The 15134-nt window shown below is 59.8% G+C and overlaps 4 protein-coding genes across 4 annotated transcripts; 2 read left to right on the top strand and 2 right to left on the bottom strand.

The window, feature by feature from the left end:
- Positions 1-1571: 1571 nt before the first annotated feature.
- CC84DRAFT_1167138 (uncharacterized protein) lies at positions 1572-3325 on the bottom strand. Its single transcript, XM_018179124.1, has 2 exons — positions 2395-3325; positions 1572-2342 (listed from the first exon to the last, which is right to left on the bottom strand). The coding sequence occupies exons 1-2, from the start codon at positions 2831-2833 to the stop codon at positions 1963-1965; spliced, it is 819 nt and encodes a 272-aa protein (XP_018032341.1). The 5' UTR covers positions 2834-3325; the 3' UTR covers positions 1572-1962.
- Positions 3326-4484: 1159 nt separating this feature from the next.
- CC84DRAFT_1167136 (uncharacterized protein) lies at positions 4485-9324 on the top strand. The gene is made up of 5 exons (XM_018179123.1): positions 4485-4603; positions 4651-4800; positions 4856-4887; positions 5011-8878; positions 8943-9324. Exons 1-5 carry the CDS (start codon positions 4581-4583, stop codon positions 9157-9159), a joined length of 4290 nt encoding a protein of 1429 aa, XP_018032340.1. The 5' UTR covers positions 4485-4580; the 3' UTR covers positions 9160-9324.
- Positions 9325-11042: 1718 nt separating this feature from the next.
- CC84DRAFT_976432 (uncharacterized protein) lies at positions 11043-13360 on the bottom strand. The gene is made up of 2 exons (XM_018188032.1): positions 12525-13360; positions 11043-12379 (listed from the first exon to the last, which is right to left on the bottom strand). Exons 1-2 carry the CDS (start codon positions 13180-13182, stop codon positions 11235-11237), a joined length of 1803 nt encoding a protein of 600 aa, XP_018032339.1. The 5' UTR covers positions 13183-13360; the 3' UTR covers positions 11043-11234.
- An 843-nt stretch (positions 13361-14203) lies between these two features.
- CC84DRAFT_1220344 (U6 snRNA-associated Sm-like protein LSm7) lies at positions 14204-14701 on the top strand (the record flags this gene model as incomplete). The annotated part of the gene is made up of 3 exons (XM_018183159.1): positions 14204-14399; positions 14457-14528; positions 14574-14701. The coding sequence occupies 3 exons, from the start codon at positions 14204-14206 to the stop codon at positions 14699-14701; spliced, it is 396 nt and encodes a 131-aa protein (XP_018032338.1).
- Between the last annotated feature and the right edge of the window lie 433 nt (positions 14702-15134).

Raw genomic sequence — 15134 nt, 5'->3', positions numbered from 1 at the left:
GCACGACCTACCGCCCAGGTACTCGTTCTTTGAGCCCGGTCATGGGCAGCTGCTATTCCACTCGTTGTCCGCAGCCCTACGTACGCCGCGAGCTTCTCCACGTAGAACAACAACGGCAACCTCAACGCGAGCGCGCTGATCCCTACCGCTCGGGACATGAAAATTTCAGGTGCATATGAAACAGCATCATGAGCTTCCCACCTAGACTCTCGCTTGCATCTCGTTGGAAGATCAAAGGCTGGCAAACAGCGCCACCCTCCAGTGAGCCTCTACGATCCTTTATCAACGCGTACACACATACACTATCTCGCCATTCCTTCCCCACTACGTGCCCTCCACTGTCTCACACAGTCCATTCCCACGGCTCAAGCCGTCAACACCCCGCAACACCTGCCGTAGCTATTTACCGACCACAGCCCGTACCACCTCCCAACGCAGGCGGCTCTCGCGTTGGGCCATCAGCTGAAATGGTAAGCTGCGGAGGTGTCTCGCTCCAGCGCTGCTGTCTCGCTCCGCCCCATCGGTGCGGATCTTCTGTCTCGGGAGTTCGGGAGCGAGCATGCAGCTGGATCCGCGTTTGGCGGCCGGGACGTTGGGAGGGCGGGTACCTGCGTGAGCGCAAGTTCAGATCGACGAGCGCGGTGCTGGAGAATCAAGTGTCTCTGGGTTCGTCTCGAGGGTACTAGGTTCAGATGAGGTGTGAGGTCAGTCGATGCAGTCGCGAATATGAGAGTAGTGTTGGATCGCCGGCCAACGTGACGATGTCTTTGTGCGAAAGCGCGATAGACCCTCACGCACGAGACGTCTGTAGAAACGTACATGCATATGTAGGCCACCTCTCAGAGTTCAAATCCCCGCATCACCATCTGCTTTCCATCTGACTCTGTGTCTGCAATCTGTTCACTCCCACCGCAGCCACCAACCACAATGCCGCTCCCCCGCCCTCCCACCACAACACCACTCTCCTTGAGATGCACATCCCCATCACAGACACCGACCCCAAGTCTCCCATCTCCGCCCATCCGACCCACCGCGCCAGCTACCCAGACACACCCCCTCCACGCTTCCTCCCACACCCGCGCTGCCAGCCGCACACCTTCCCACAGCCATCCTCCCCACGCAGCGCGCAAATCCCCAATCCGATTAACCCCGACCCCACGCTCTGCCGCCCCTGACACGCGCCCAAACCCCATCTTCCAGCGCTCCTTCAGCCGTCGTCTCCCACCGCGGTCCCATTTCCGCCCATGATGCTTCCCTCGCTTCCTCGCAGCGTGGGACGCGGCTGCTCTCAGTCGTTCTCACACGCTCACCCACTGCGGACGCTCGCGCCGCGTGCGGCATGGTCTGCACGGGGGAGCGGAGGGAGACGGTGTGTTTGCGTAGGCACGGCAGCGTTTGGAACGGGTCCAGTATGGGGCACCACTCCAGCGCGCCTAGGTCCTGCGTAGCACAGTACGGCGCGTGTATGGTCAGTCTTGGTCTGTAGTGGCGAACGCGTACTCTCCGTGCGCCTGGGATGTGCACGTGGGGACTTTAGAAACCACAGCGACATTCTCGGCTGCTCGTCTTTACGTCTGTAACTCTTCGATTCAATGCGGTCTATACGCATGCGGTACGACCCATAGCACGGTCTTAGGTACTTTGCCCTCCTGTCTTTCCACCCTCGTCCCCCATTCAAGAAAGAAAAAACATGATGAATATGTCGGTATGCAGACAACCGCCCAAACTCCTTAGCAGGCATCGATCGCCCGCCATGATAACGCCGTCGGCTAATGCAAACATGACATGGAGGTTGCCAACCCACCTTTACCCAAACCCACCCAATCCAATGCAAAATGCAAGCAAAAAAGCAATCCAACATGTCCAATTCAATCATGTCCCTCGTAGATCTAACTCGTGCTCGTCCAGCGCAGCCGCGGACGCGCCGTCTCGCTCGAGGTGGATTCTGAGCAGTGTGTGAGCTCAGTACGTGCCGGCTCGGGGCGGGTCAGAAATACTTTCAAACGTGTGGTCGTCGTCGAAGGCGATGAGCCGTTCCCTGGGGCGCAATCGGTCGTAGAATTCCGGGCCGTGGTCGGGCTCGGGCAGCGTCTGGACGGGCTCGGTCAACGCGTCCGAGGGGTTCGGCGGGCTGATGGTGCCGCTGCGCTCGCTTTCCTCTTGGGTGGTGTCGAGCGTGGTTTTCTGGAGCGCAGCCTCGAGGTCTTCCGGGTCGAAGGGGGTCTCGGTGGCGGCCGAAGGACGCCGCGTCCGGTCGGCGGTGGGCGGGCGCGAGCCGTTGGAGGATACAGAGGACTTGCGGGGGCGCTTGGGGTCTTCGGTTGGGTTGCGCGAGAGGCCGACTGGACGCTGTTAGCAGGGCGGGGTGGCGTGGGACAGGCGCGCTGGACTCACCATTCGTGATGTCGCCCTCGTCGTCGCTGTCCTCGATCAGCTGGTGGTCGCCGCTCAAGCTGGCCCCGATGCCGCTGTCGTTCTCGCGGTAGTCGTCAGCGCGGCGAGGTTTGCTCTGGCTGCGTCTGCCGTGCACGCTGCGGACGCTCCTCCGTGTGCGGAACGACGAGAAGCTGCTCTTCCTCGAGGGCATGCGGGACCCCATGGGCGAGTATATGCTGGCGGTGCTCTTTCGGCGCCAGGCCTTTGCCCAGTCGAACGACTCGAGGTGTGCTTTGTGCTCCGGGGCGACGGGGCGGCGGTACTTGAGCGGCGGCATCTTCTCGCCGGGCTGGTAGACATTGGGGTCGTAGTTCTTGGACTTCTTGCCCTTTACGACCTGGGGGTCGTCGTGGGCGCCGCGGGTGAAGGCGCGACGCAGGCGCGACCGGAGAGGCATTGCGTGGGAGTGGCCCGCGGACGGCGGCCGGCTGGTCAATCGAAGAGGGCGCGGGTGATTGCACTTGGCCGCGGTGGTCGACAAGGCGGTTGCTCGCGGCGGAGGGTGCGTACCAAGCCTGGCAGCGGAGTGCTAAGCGGGCGAGGGCCTCGGAGCGGCCTGGTCCTGGGCGCTGCTGCCGATGCTGTGCTCGGTGGCTTCCTGGCTATGGCACCTGGCTGTTCTGGAAGGCGCATTCGAGGAGGCCGAGTCTGGGGAAGTCGTGAGCGGTGCGAGGTGCAAGTGTGGAGCGGACGACGGCGACAGCGTTTGTTCGCAGTTCGGCGTGGGTCGCGAGCCGGACTTGGGCTAGAAACAGTGGAGAGGGTGGAGACGACGCACGTCGTATGGGCGCGCTGTGGCAGGGCAGGCACGCAGGGCACGCGCGCGGTCGGCAGGCGAGCGTCGCTCCCACTCGCTCAGGATGACGGCGGGCGTGGAGGCGCGAGGCGATGTGGACTGGTATTACTATGGGCCACAGGCCGACCGTCTCCCGTTCTTTGTACCGTCAATCAATCGATGAAGGCGCCAAGTCTGTCAGCCATTCCTGTTCCCTCCGGCCGGGCTTGCAAAATGGTCCAGTGCACTACTTGGCTCTACGTGAACAATGGCGACATGCCTGCGGCGAGGCAAGGCACGATTGACGTTGGCCTGCAGCTCCCTCCGACTCGGCGCGTGGGAGGCGTGCATGCGGAACAGACGGCCGCCTCACTCGCTGCAAGTCGCCCCAGCTGCGCGATTTTTTCCCCCATGGCAGAGCACGACGGGCGCCCGGCGGAGAGTCTGTCGGAGCGAGCAGCGCGGTCCAAATAGTGTTGAGTGCACACAAGCAGCCATCCGTCGTCCCAGCGCCCGGTCCCAGCCGTCTGGGAGCGCGCGGCTCTTGGGGCACCTCCAGCGTTGCTGCAGTCCAGTTGGGCGTGCGGCAGTCACATGACCCGGAGATGCAGCGCGAAGCCCTTGGGACGCACGCCCGGTCCGTTGTCCGACTTTTCGTCACGGTTCTCGAGCCCTTCTGGTTGCCTTCTGGTTGCTGACGCTGCCTGCGTCCGCCCGCCGTTCCAACGCACCAACATGTCATCGCAGTGTAAACATGTGCCCATTTCTGCCCGGACTGCGGTGCAAGTGTGGGGTAGCCCGGCGATCTCTGCGTGCGTCATCGCATCGTGATGCCCTGAGATCCCTCCTACGCCACGAAGGTACGGAAACTCCATCAGCTGCCCGTCTTAGCGTCGATGGCCTGTTCGTGCCCAGCTGTCAGCGGCTGTGGTGTCCGCCGAGCTTCGACCATTCAGCGGCTGTGACGCCTGTGTAGGAAAACTCCCACTCCAGTGCACTGCTCAAGCGAGCCCACTTTGGATGCACCGCCAGGATCACGACGATCCGCGCATATCGCTATGCTTCACTGGACCGAGTTTGACAAGCCTTGACGCTTCTAGAGTTCCCAAAACCAGTTTACTGGTGATGTTGGTCGTTTCGAGCGTGGTGGCTCTTCCTCGTTCCAATGGTTCTTAGCGGGGTGCGCCTCTTGCAGCTAGCTACACGTCTATGACATCAACCTTAAAGCGGCCGCTCCACACGGCTTCAATCATTCCACGTATTAATTGAGCTTCGCCAATTCATTCAATTCTACTTTCAGTAAGAACTACGCGGTCTCCATCCGTGTTCTTTCTGCTTTTGGTTGCTGAGATACCCCAAAGAAGGCAATATGGAGAAGATCAAGAACATCCTGTGAGTTCGAATCGGATACGTGTGGGCCAACGTACTGACAATTGCAGGTCTCACGGTCAGGACAAGGAGGGCGGCTCTGCACAAGGTCGACACGACACTCCTACCACTGCCGAGTTCGACCGCTCGCAAACGGGAGGATTGGCTGGCGAAGGCAGTCACTTGACAGGCGCGAACACGTCTACTGAGGCATCGGGAGAGTAAGCCAAATTCCCCAGTCCCAATCAATCCATGAAAAGTGCTCACCCTCGCCAGGCACCATCCCATTTACGACCAATTCGCCAAAGGTACCGATAACACACCACACTTCTCCAACACTACAAGCATACCGCAACCCACTTCCACCAGCGCGGCTGCTTCAACGGCCCCAAGCTCCACATCGAACCTGCATCCTAACCAATTTCGGCCAGGCCCACATGAAAACATGAGCAATGCAAGCATCAAGTCCGGCGTCATTGGCTTCCCGCAGGGCGCCGATGATAGCCATGCCGCACGACCGAACAACAACCCGTTCGAGCAGAAGCAGCATGGAAGCAATCAGCCTGGCGCAGGTGGCGATCTGTCAGGTACAAAAGCTGGCAGTCAGGGATCGGGTCTCCAACAGGGTGCGGCAGCTGGCACTGCTGCAGTAGGTGCCGGAGTACTGGCAGAACACGAATCGCGATCTCAGCCTCAGGAACCACCTCGCAAAGTGTCGCCTAACGAGCGCGGGCTTTATCCTTTGGATGCAGATTTGGATGCCGAGGATCCGAACTACAAGGCCGGCGGTCAGGCATCTGGTCTCCAACAGGGTGCGGCAGCTGGCACTGCTGCAGTAGGTGCAGGAGCATTAGCAGAACACGGATCGCGGACTCATCATCAGGAACCACCCCTAAGCGGGCCCAACGAGAGAGGGCTTTATCCTCTGGATGCAGACTTGAATGCGGAGCATTCGAGCTCCATGGCTGCTGGTCAACCTCCGCAGATCAATCTGCAGAGACAGGAGTCTGATGTAGGGCCCGACTCTGGTCGGTCGTTCCCACTTGCTGGCGGTGTCGCGCATCAAAACCCGCAGACGAGCACAGGCACCAGTGCACGCGAACTGGGCACCCAGGTGAGGGAAGCTGGACTTTCCGACAGCGCCGGCCGCGAGGGTCTTGCTGGTGCTGCTGCCGCCGCTGCAGCGACATCAGTCATCCCTCAACACGATGGTAGGATCGAACCGAATCTGCAGGCTAAGACCGTAGACCAGTCCGCACCCGAGCATCACTACGGAAGAGATGCTGCGGTTGGTGGAGGTCTGGGAGCAGCTGGAGTGGGTGCTTACGAGGCAACAAAGCATGGGACCGAGCAAACTCAGTCAACAACCCCAGCCCAGTCTGCGAATATTCAAGGTCGAGGATTAGAGCAGCCTGCACCCGAGCATCACTACGGACGAGATGTTGCGGTAGCCGGTGGCTCGGGAGCAGCTGGAGCAGGCGCCTACGAGGCAGCAAAACGCCACCAGACATCTCAGCCAACAAACCCAGCTCAGTCTGCTAACATCCTAGATCGAACAGTGGAGCAGCCTACACCCGAACATCACTATGGACGAGATGCTGCGGTAGCTGGAGGTTTGGGAGCGGCGGGAATTGGTGCGTATGAAGCATCAAAGCGTCACCAGACCCAGCCAACTCAGACCACTGGTCAATCTGCGAACCCTGATGCGTTGGCTGCTGCCAGAGCAGCAGCAGCAGACGAGCACGGCTGGACCCATGAGCATAAAGGACTTGGTCATGACTATAGGGGAGACCCCTGTGACACGCAGCAGGACAAGTCACCTGCAGAGCGTGGTCTTTTGTTCACCTCAGGGCCTCACGCAACAGACACCGCGAACAGGACCGACCCCAAGCTCCACATTCCTGGCGAGTTTCCCAGCCCGACACCAGTGGAAGAGTCGAACGCGTCGTCCTACGTTTCGAGCAAGCCGACTGCAAAGACCACTCCATCTGCATTTGCGGAACCCGAATTGCGCCACACGGGCTCTCTAGATGAGCCCCAGGCTCGATCGGCAGGACAGCCTACATCGGAGCATCAATACGGCAGAGATGCCGCAATTGCAGGAGGCTTGGGAGCGGCCGGAGTAGGCGCCTATGCGGCAGGAAAGCATCACGACAAGGATTCTGCAGATGTGGGCAGCGAAATTTTCCCTAACGAGCCAAACCCATACACCAAGAATCCGGTGGACCCCCGACTTGGCACCACCTCCAAAGTTGGCTTCACAGAGCAAAGATTTGATACCGCGGCTTCATCAAACCGCAGCCCGCGCAACGCTGTTCTCACTGGCGGCGCAATTGGGTCCTCTCAGCCATCCACTCAGGAAGCCCCCAAAGCCCCTGAACTGTCCAATAAGGAATACCCTTCGGCTGGACAAGACGTCAAGTCCGATTCGCAGCACCACTATGGCCGCGACGCCGCAACAACCGCAGGCCTGTACGCCAGCCAGCGCGACGCTGAGCCGGCTTCTGGTCCAGCATCATCTACCATCGGACCTCACAAGAGCAATGTCGCCAATGTGCTTGATCCGAGGGTACAGCCCGATCCTGAGCTGCAGAAGCATAACAACGCTGCTCCCACGGTTGAGGACCCCGCGCCTTCGACTGTAGGACCGCATAAGAGCGATGTTGCGAATATCGTAGACCCCAGAGTGCTTCCTGACCCGCAGAAGCAGAAGGCTGTTTCCAAGGAAGAGACCCGAGACCAGCAACACCACTACGGACGCGATGCTGCCGTTGCAGGTGGCGCAGGAGCTGCCGGCTATGGAGCTTATGAAGTCGCAAAGTCGTACGGCGACCACCCCAGCACGCAACCCAGTGCTGCTATGAACGACCAGCGGTACGACCCTTCAGCCCGTGGTGCACACGCCCCCGGTACTACGGCACCTGCCACTTCTTCTCAAGAGCAACATCACTACGGCCGTGATGCCGCGGTTGCCGGTGGGCTTGGGACTGCTGGGGCAGGAGCTTATGCTTCCAACCGTGACCACCAGCTGGAGCATACACAAGCTATCCCCGGAGGACACGGTTTGGGCGAACAGAGGTACGACCCCTCGGTGTCCACCCAGCAAGCCAGTGCACCCCAGAGCCAGCACCACTATGGCCGCGATGCCGCCGTTATTGGCGGAGCAGGTTCCCTAGGCACTGGAGCGTACGCTGCTACTCGTGATCATTCGCAGCCTCAGCAACCTTCTGCCGCTCAGGGTTATCAGCAACCTTCCGCTGCTCAAGGATACCAACAGCCGCCTATCGCCCAGTCTACCGCTCCCACCCAACAACCCGGTGCGTCTCAAACTCAGCACCACTATGGCCGCGACGCCGCCGTCGTCGGCGGGGTTGGAGCTTTAGGCGCAGGAGCATATGCTGCTACCCGTGACCACCCCATGTCTCAGCAACCGTCTGCTGCTCAGGGATACCAGCAGCCTTCTACTGCCCCCTCCTCGCAAGACCAGACCCAACCCGGCACCTACCCGCCCCAGGATCCCTCCCAAAAAGAAGCCCACACCAAACGCAACGCCGCCCTCGGCGCCGGCGGCCTAGCCGCCGCAGGCGCAGGCGCGTACGGCCTCTCGCAGCACGATGCCCAGAAGGAGCAAGAGCGCCAGCTCAAGGAACAGCAGAAAGCTCAACAAAAAGCCCTGCACGAGCAGCAGAAAGCATCCGAGAAAGCCGCTGCCGCCGACCAAAAGCACCACGACAAGCTTGTCGCGGCTACCGAGAAGAAGCACGCGAAGGAGGCGGAGCACAAAGAGCGTGAGCACGCGAAGGAGCTTGACCGCCGCGAAAAGGAGAGACTGGAGCAGGAACGCGCGGCGCAGGCGGCGAGCACAACGTTCATGGTGCCGCAGGGCGAGAGGGAGTATCCCGATGGCTCGACCGAGGCGCGCCAAGCCCAGAGCAATTCTCCGCCCAAGGAGAAGAAACACCGCATTCTCACCTTCCTTAACAAGAAGGACAAAGACGCCCCCCGCAGCGGCAGCGATGATACCTCTCCACGTGGGTCTCGCGACAGCCCGCGCCACAGCAAGGAGTACGCTGCCGGTGCTGCGGGTGTCGGTGCTGCAGGCGTGGGCGCTGCGGCCCTCGCAGAAGACGACCACGAGGGGCGCTACCTCGCGGAGAAAAAGGGCAGGCACGTTCTGCACAAGGAACCGCCAAAGAACCATCCCGCGTACGAAACACACACGCACGATCCCGTGGGCAAGCGCGAGCACACAGGCACTGCTGGGCCCATCGGCGACCCCAACCTCGTCTCCGGCGACCAGTAAGTTTCCCCCGTCCCATGCGCTCGTGTGGGAGGCAGCCCGGGTTCTAACAATTCTGCACAGCCAAACCCGCTCAGGCGTAGGCGCACATCCCGCGGCCGACGCCGTCGGCGGCCATCACACCGTCACAGAGCCGCATACCGGCCTGCCCGTGAACGTGGACAAGTACGGCGATGGGCACGGTGGCACGGACGCGAGCAGGACCATCCCGGGCGTGCATGAGGCGCCGGGACAGACGACGGACTGGGATGCCATCAAGAAGAAGGATACGCTTTTCTAAGTCGAAACTCGGAGAGGGGGTCGGACGACGGGTGGAACCTAATGCGCCTTTGGCATCAGATTATGCGATGATGGATTGGGTGTAGGCGATGGGGACGGTTCAAGCACTGGCTGCGTTTACGAGCACATGAAAGTATACGACATCATGATTGGCAGGATAGCAAGGTATATATACAAAAGTACTATTGCCGACTATTACAGCGACCGTGGTTGCGTGCCCAGGTTGATTCTACGATGCCCACACAAAGGGGCTCGCGGCGCGACGAGGGAGGTGCCGCGGTGTCTTGATTCGAAGTCGGGTCGCTGCTTTGTGAGGAGATTTTGAGAGGAGGCGAGATGGGCGGGCGGTGCCGTAGGATCAACGTGCGATGGCGCGAAGAGTAAACTCTGGGATAACACGACTCGGGTTGGATAGAGCTGGAACAGAGTCAGCTTGGGAGAGGCGAGGGTGTCGAACGACACAAACATCCAGCCTGAAATGTTCAAAACAATGGTGGTGTCCATCTGATTGTAACGGAAAGTGTGATGGCAGATCGCTGGTATGATTACATGTGAGCCGAGTGGTTTCAGTGAGCAACCCACTCTCCGCGCCGCCCCATCCGTATGAGAGCGCTCTGAACCTTGAATGAAGAAACAGGAGCTCTGTGCGTTAATCTCTTATGGTAATTGTCCTCCTGCTGGTCCTCTAAAATGACATGACCCCTACGAACGTAATCCTCTACAAAGTCTCTGTTTTCGTTGACAGGGCCCATCTTGCACTTCGAATAATTTGCCGCCGCGTTTATCAATTTCCATCACTGTAGGACAGTTAAGCTAAACTCAGACATCTTGCTTTCCGTATCGAGTACTTGTGTCAGTAGAAGGCTCACTTCTCTGGCATTCTTCCGCTAGACACTCTTCATTTGCGCAAGCCAGAGCCGTGTCGCAGAGAGGTAGGCGTCGAAATCATCGGTAGCAAGCTTGCGGACGTTTTCCTGCATGTCTTGCTGCGCGAGGATATCTCTGGCCGTTCGGTGCAGGAACGTGTTAGCTCTTGCATTGACTCTGAGCAGATCTCCGCAGCGAGCGTCGATGCCCCTTCGGGTCTTTTCAACTTCGTCCTAGTTATCCTCTGACACGTCATCTCCACCACGAAGCCCCTGGGTGTCGAGAATTTGCATTGCATTGGACTGCGCTGTTGCTTCTTTCTCTTCCACTAGACGGTCCGTGGCCTACTTGAGACGCAGAGTTTGAGGCTGGGACAGTGTGAGAGCCTTGACAAGCATTCGACGAGAGCTTCGTGGTCGCTGTGGTATTCATCAAGGCCGTCCATGAAGAAGCAGAACTTGGCGTCCATTTCCTCGTTCTTCCCAAACGCTTCTAATGCCTTCCGCAATTCAGCGACCATCCATAGTACGTCGCCAAATACTCTGCTATGTTCGAATAGCCTTTAAGCGCTTCCGTTGGGAAATGACGAACAATGCCGTATAATAATTTCTGGAGTAAACTTGATTCGAACTTCTGTTTGGCTGTGCCGTTGTTCCAAGAATAGTGACTCGCTACCTGGAACTGTGAATTGTCAGCATGCACAATGTACCAGACAGGAAAGAGTCCAAATAAAGGTACCCGCAGCCCGATCATGGCTATACTGTGAAGGCTTTCACGGCCTCTGCAGGCGTCAGTCTCGCGGCGAGTACTGCAGTTGATGAACATCAACCAATGGGTTTAGCAAGAGCTGATGGAAAAGGTGCGTGTTGGTGACGGCTGTAGACTTGGGGCATAGATGAATGTAATATATTGACAACAAGTTGATAAGCAAGGAACACGAGTCCAGCCCCTGGATATCATTCCCATTGACCAACGCCAGTGGTCAGGCACGCCCGCCTTGAAAGTGAAGGAAACACCGCATTCTGAGAGTCAAGATGAATCTCAACCGTGCTCGCTCTCAAACATAGCTACAAGAAAAAAAAAGTCATTTTGTTGGACAGTGATCGTCGTGCGACGTGAGCCACCCTCACGCAGAAGTCCCACGGGCATATGGTTCAGATAGCGTGCGTCGAGATGCGTGTCAACAGCATCCCCGGACTACGGCGCGAGTCAAGCCACCATAGCTTGATACTCGGGCGGTTTGCTGGTCTCAGGCGGCGCGCCTAACCTCGCACTTGCGTGCGCAAGACCACTCTTCGCAGCCTCCTGAAGTTGCGCTTCCACACCTCGACTCTGCTCCCTCTCATGAGGCGGTGGCGAGTTGCGTGATGATGGAATGCGGTGTTCGGATGAGAGGTGCTGTGCAGGCGAAGGGCCGATATGTGAAGGAGTTAAGCCACCCCGTTGGGGACTCAGCATGCCAGCTGGGCTTCCTGTGCTCGCCCTCTCAATATGCATGCCATGGCCACTGCCTGAGCCAACTTCACCCTCGTCACTCTCGCTGTGCATGCCGCTCATCATACCAGTCGAAGGGGGATGAGAGTACGTGCCGCTCCGAAGCTCGTTGTCGCGCACTTCGCGCCATGAACATTTTGCATGCTTCTTGGTGCAGCCCATGCACGCAGTCAGGTTCTTGAGGCAGTCCATGTGTAATCTGCGACAGCGGTCACAGGGTGGGAGGATGCGTTCGCCTTTTGCGAGGCTCTCCATACGGTGGACCATTTCTGCTTTGAACGGCCCACCATCGTCCTTGTCCTGAGGCTGTTGGGCCCGTTGGCTAGCCGCGGGAAGTAGACTTGAAGGCGTATTCGGTATAGGCACGGGCGAATTCATGACCTGGTGGAGTTCCGAGTCAGACATGTGTGATGGTCGCTGTTGGGCAAGAGCTGAAGGTGGTAGGTCGGCAGGTTTAGCAGGCTTGGGCGCCTGAGGTGGTGGCGGGGCAGAGTGGGACAGGGTATGGGAACCCATCGATGGCCGTCGAGCATCGACTGAACCATTTGAGGGTTGAGACGGTGTCCGCCGCTCGGTCGAGGTGTGGAACTTTACCATGAGTTCATGTCGCGTAGATGACGACGCGCCATTTTCTACGTGGGGGCGAGAGTTGACTGCCACGAACCCACCGGGGGAGGATTGCGTTGGCGGATTAGGATGAGTAGGGGTCGCGGCCACTTGCGATGTTCCATTCATCAGCGCAACGTTGGATGGACTCGAGGGGCGGATAGGCGGAGCGGGACTAGCGGTGGCTCTGCGGTCCAGGATGGCTTGTTTCCGCCCCTTGAGCCTGTGATTTAACTGTCGCGTTCGGGCTGCGACTGTTTCAGGTCAGCAATTGATCCGTAGGGAGCGTTGGACGGCTAAGTCGGCACGTTTGGAATGGGCCGCGGAAAGGGTCCGCGCCACACGAGTTGTGCATTTTATGCAAGAACCAACTTGCGCAGAGCAAAGACAAAGACGTACCTTGATCGGCCAACTGGCAGATTTGTCCCAGGTTGCGCTCGAGTATCTCGAGTGTGCCCAGTTCCTTTTCTTCGTCTTCGATGATGGGTTGCGGAGGGATCATCTTCTGTGGAATGCCCGAGGAAATGAGAACAAAATCCTCTTCCGATATCTGCACGCGGCACTGCTTGGTGTAGAACTGGCAAACTCGTATGCCCTCGCTCATCTGTCCCAGCTGGAACTGCTCGGGCTTGTTGCGCGCAAACTCGACCACGTCCAGCCACGTCACTGTAGTTCCATCCTTCCCATGGCTCTTCAAGACGCGCGGCGGGCCATCGAACAAGCGCTCGAACCTCTTGACCAAGATGGGACCGAGCGGACGAGCGCCAAGGTTGCAGGCCATGCTTTCGTGACGGTCCAGCACGCCCTGGTAGTCGCTGAGCAGCGACAGGATGTTGGGAAGCGTGTCGTCATTGGTCAGAAGCGGCAGGTCGTTCTCGCAGTGGCGGGCGAGGTAATTGATCTGGAGGTGGTTGCTCGACGTCTTGGCGGCCTTTTGCGCGGTAGCGGGATGGACGTGGTCGTGTGAAGGGCTCCGCTTGCGCTTGAGGTCGCCCGAGAGCGACGAGCCGTGGTGGTGCTGGTGCACGGCAGCGGTGGGCGCGTCGGCGGCAGACATGATGGCAAAGGTGGTTGCGGCGGTGCGCTGCGCGGTGGGAGGAGGCGGGCGAGAGCTGAGGCTGCTGGAGGGAGGGGAGGGCAGGGTGGAACGGCGGCTAGGCGGAGCAGCGGAGGTCCACGCGTGCGCCAGCGGATGGGCAAGCACAGAGCGCACGGCAGCGGCGGCGTCTCAGCTACTGGGGCGCCATGCACGGCAGCGCACTGCGATAGAGGGCGAGAGGGAACTGGGAGTGAGGAGAGGGAGCGCTGTGAGCGTGGGGACGGGAAGCCGCTGCACACGCAACTGCTGCGCCGGCGCGGGCGTCGGAAACAGCCACAAGGAAGCAGGGCGCGGTCGGCATGGGCGTGCTGCTCCTCAGGCGGCGAGGGACGGGAAGGCGCTAGCCAGGGCGGAGAAGGCCAGCGGCCCCGCCCAATCACTGGCGCCCTGGCCTGCCTTTTCGGCGGCGTCTGGCCCGGTGGATCTGCGATTGCGGGCGACGCGTGCGGGCCACTCAAGCCCGGCTGGAGAGGCGGCGCGCGCTGGCAGGGGCCGTGGGAATAAGGCGGCGGCAGCGGTCGGCATGTGCCCTCCACCGCCGGGACCTCGTGCGCTGCTGTTCTGCGCACGATGCGCTGGACGCGGGCACGGTTGGGTGGCCTGGGGGGTGGGCGGCTGGCAGACGACAGCCCGGCGAACAGAGGCAGGCCGTCGCCGTGGACGCGCTGCTTCTGGCGGCGTCCGACGCGCGAGCCGCTCCCTGGCCAATCAGGCGACAGCAGCCGATGCATGGGCGGGATGCAGCTGCACCGGCCGGCGCGTCCACCTGCGGCATTTCCACGCTTCCTCCCCTGCTCACGTAACCCTGCGCCTTGTGCGGCGGAGCGCCGGCATCACGTGCGCAGGCGTCGGCTCGGGGGGCGCCGGCGCTCCGGCAGAGCTCAGGCCAGCTCGAATTCCTCCACCATTGGGAGCAACGTCACTGCCGGCATTGAGCTCGCATTCCGCCAACCTTTGCTATCTCGAGACCGACCTGAACATGTCTGAGCGCGGCGCATTTCGTGGCCGAGGTGGCGGTGGCCGGGGTGGCGACCGTGGCGGGCGTGGAGGTGGGCGCGGCGGTCATGGCGGGGGAGCTGGCGGCCACGCAGAGCGCCCCAAGAAGGAAAACATCCTCGACTTGGGCAAATACATGGACAAGGAATTGACTGTCAAGTTCAGCGGTGGCAGGGAAGGTATGCGAGCAATGGGCAGACAGAGCCGCCAGCGGGGACTGTGCTGACAGCGTCTAGTCATTGGCACTTTGAAGGGTTACGACCAGCTCATGAACCTGGTGTTGGACGAGGTCAAGGAAGCCGTCATCGGTACGCGCCCTCTTGTTTTGGCCGAGCCCCGCTAATCGCGCACAGATGAGGAAGGAAACACCCGGTATCGCAAACTCGGCCTCATCGTTGCCCGTGGCACACTGCTCGTGGTCATCTCGCCGGTAGATGGCAGTGAAGAGATTGCGAACCCATTTATTCAGGAGGAGGAATGAGCCACTCGTGTTGGCAGCAAAGCACGTCAGGGAATACGGCGAGACATTGTTGGGTCGGCATGGAGCTGCCACGGCAAGCAGAAGCGGGACGACATGATACCCATGCGCTGAGAAGCAAAGGCGAACAGTCCGGGGAGCCCGGAGTGGGTCGTCGAAGAGCAGACAGTGTGCTCCTCTGGAGTGCAAGCAAAAGTCTCTGGCTTATGCCTAGTACCATCAAAGTCCGAGGCACCAAATCAGAAGAGAGTGAAAGAATCAAATGATACCATCTTATCGGAATGTAGACCTTTGATCATGTTCAAAATACGACAAACCAAGCAGCGCTATCACTCTGCAGAGCTTTGAAGATTGAATCTTGGGCAACCGACCCTACCCGACCAACGCCCTCAACGCAGCCTCTCGTGTCTCTCCGGCATCCTCGACATGCAGCTTT

This window comes from Paraphaeosphaeria sporulosa, assembly GCF_001642045.1.
Source record: "Paraphaeosphaeria sporulosa strain AP3s5-JAC2a unplaced genomic scaffold CC84scaffold_9, whole genome shotgun sequence".
Classification (NCBI taxonomy): domain Eukaryota; kingdom Fungi; phylum Ascomycota; class Dothideomycetes; order Pleosporales; family Didymosphaeriaceae; genus Paraphaeosphaeria; species Paraphaeosphaeria sporulosa.
The sequence above is the reverse complement of the archived record's forward strand: the minus strand, read 5'-3'. Positions and strand labels throughout refer to the sequence as shown.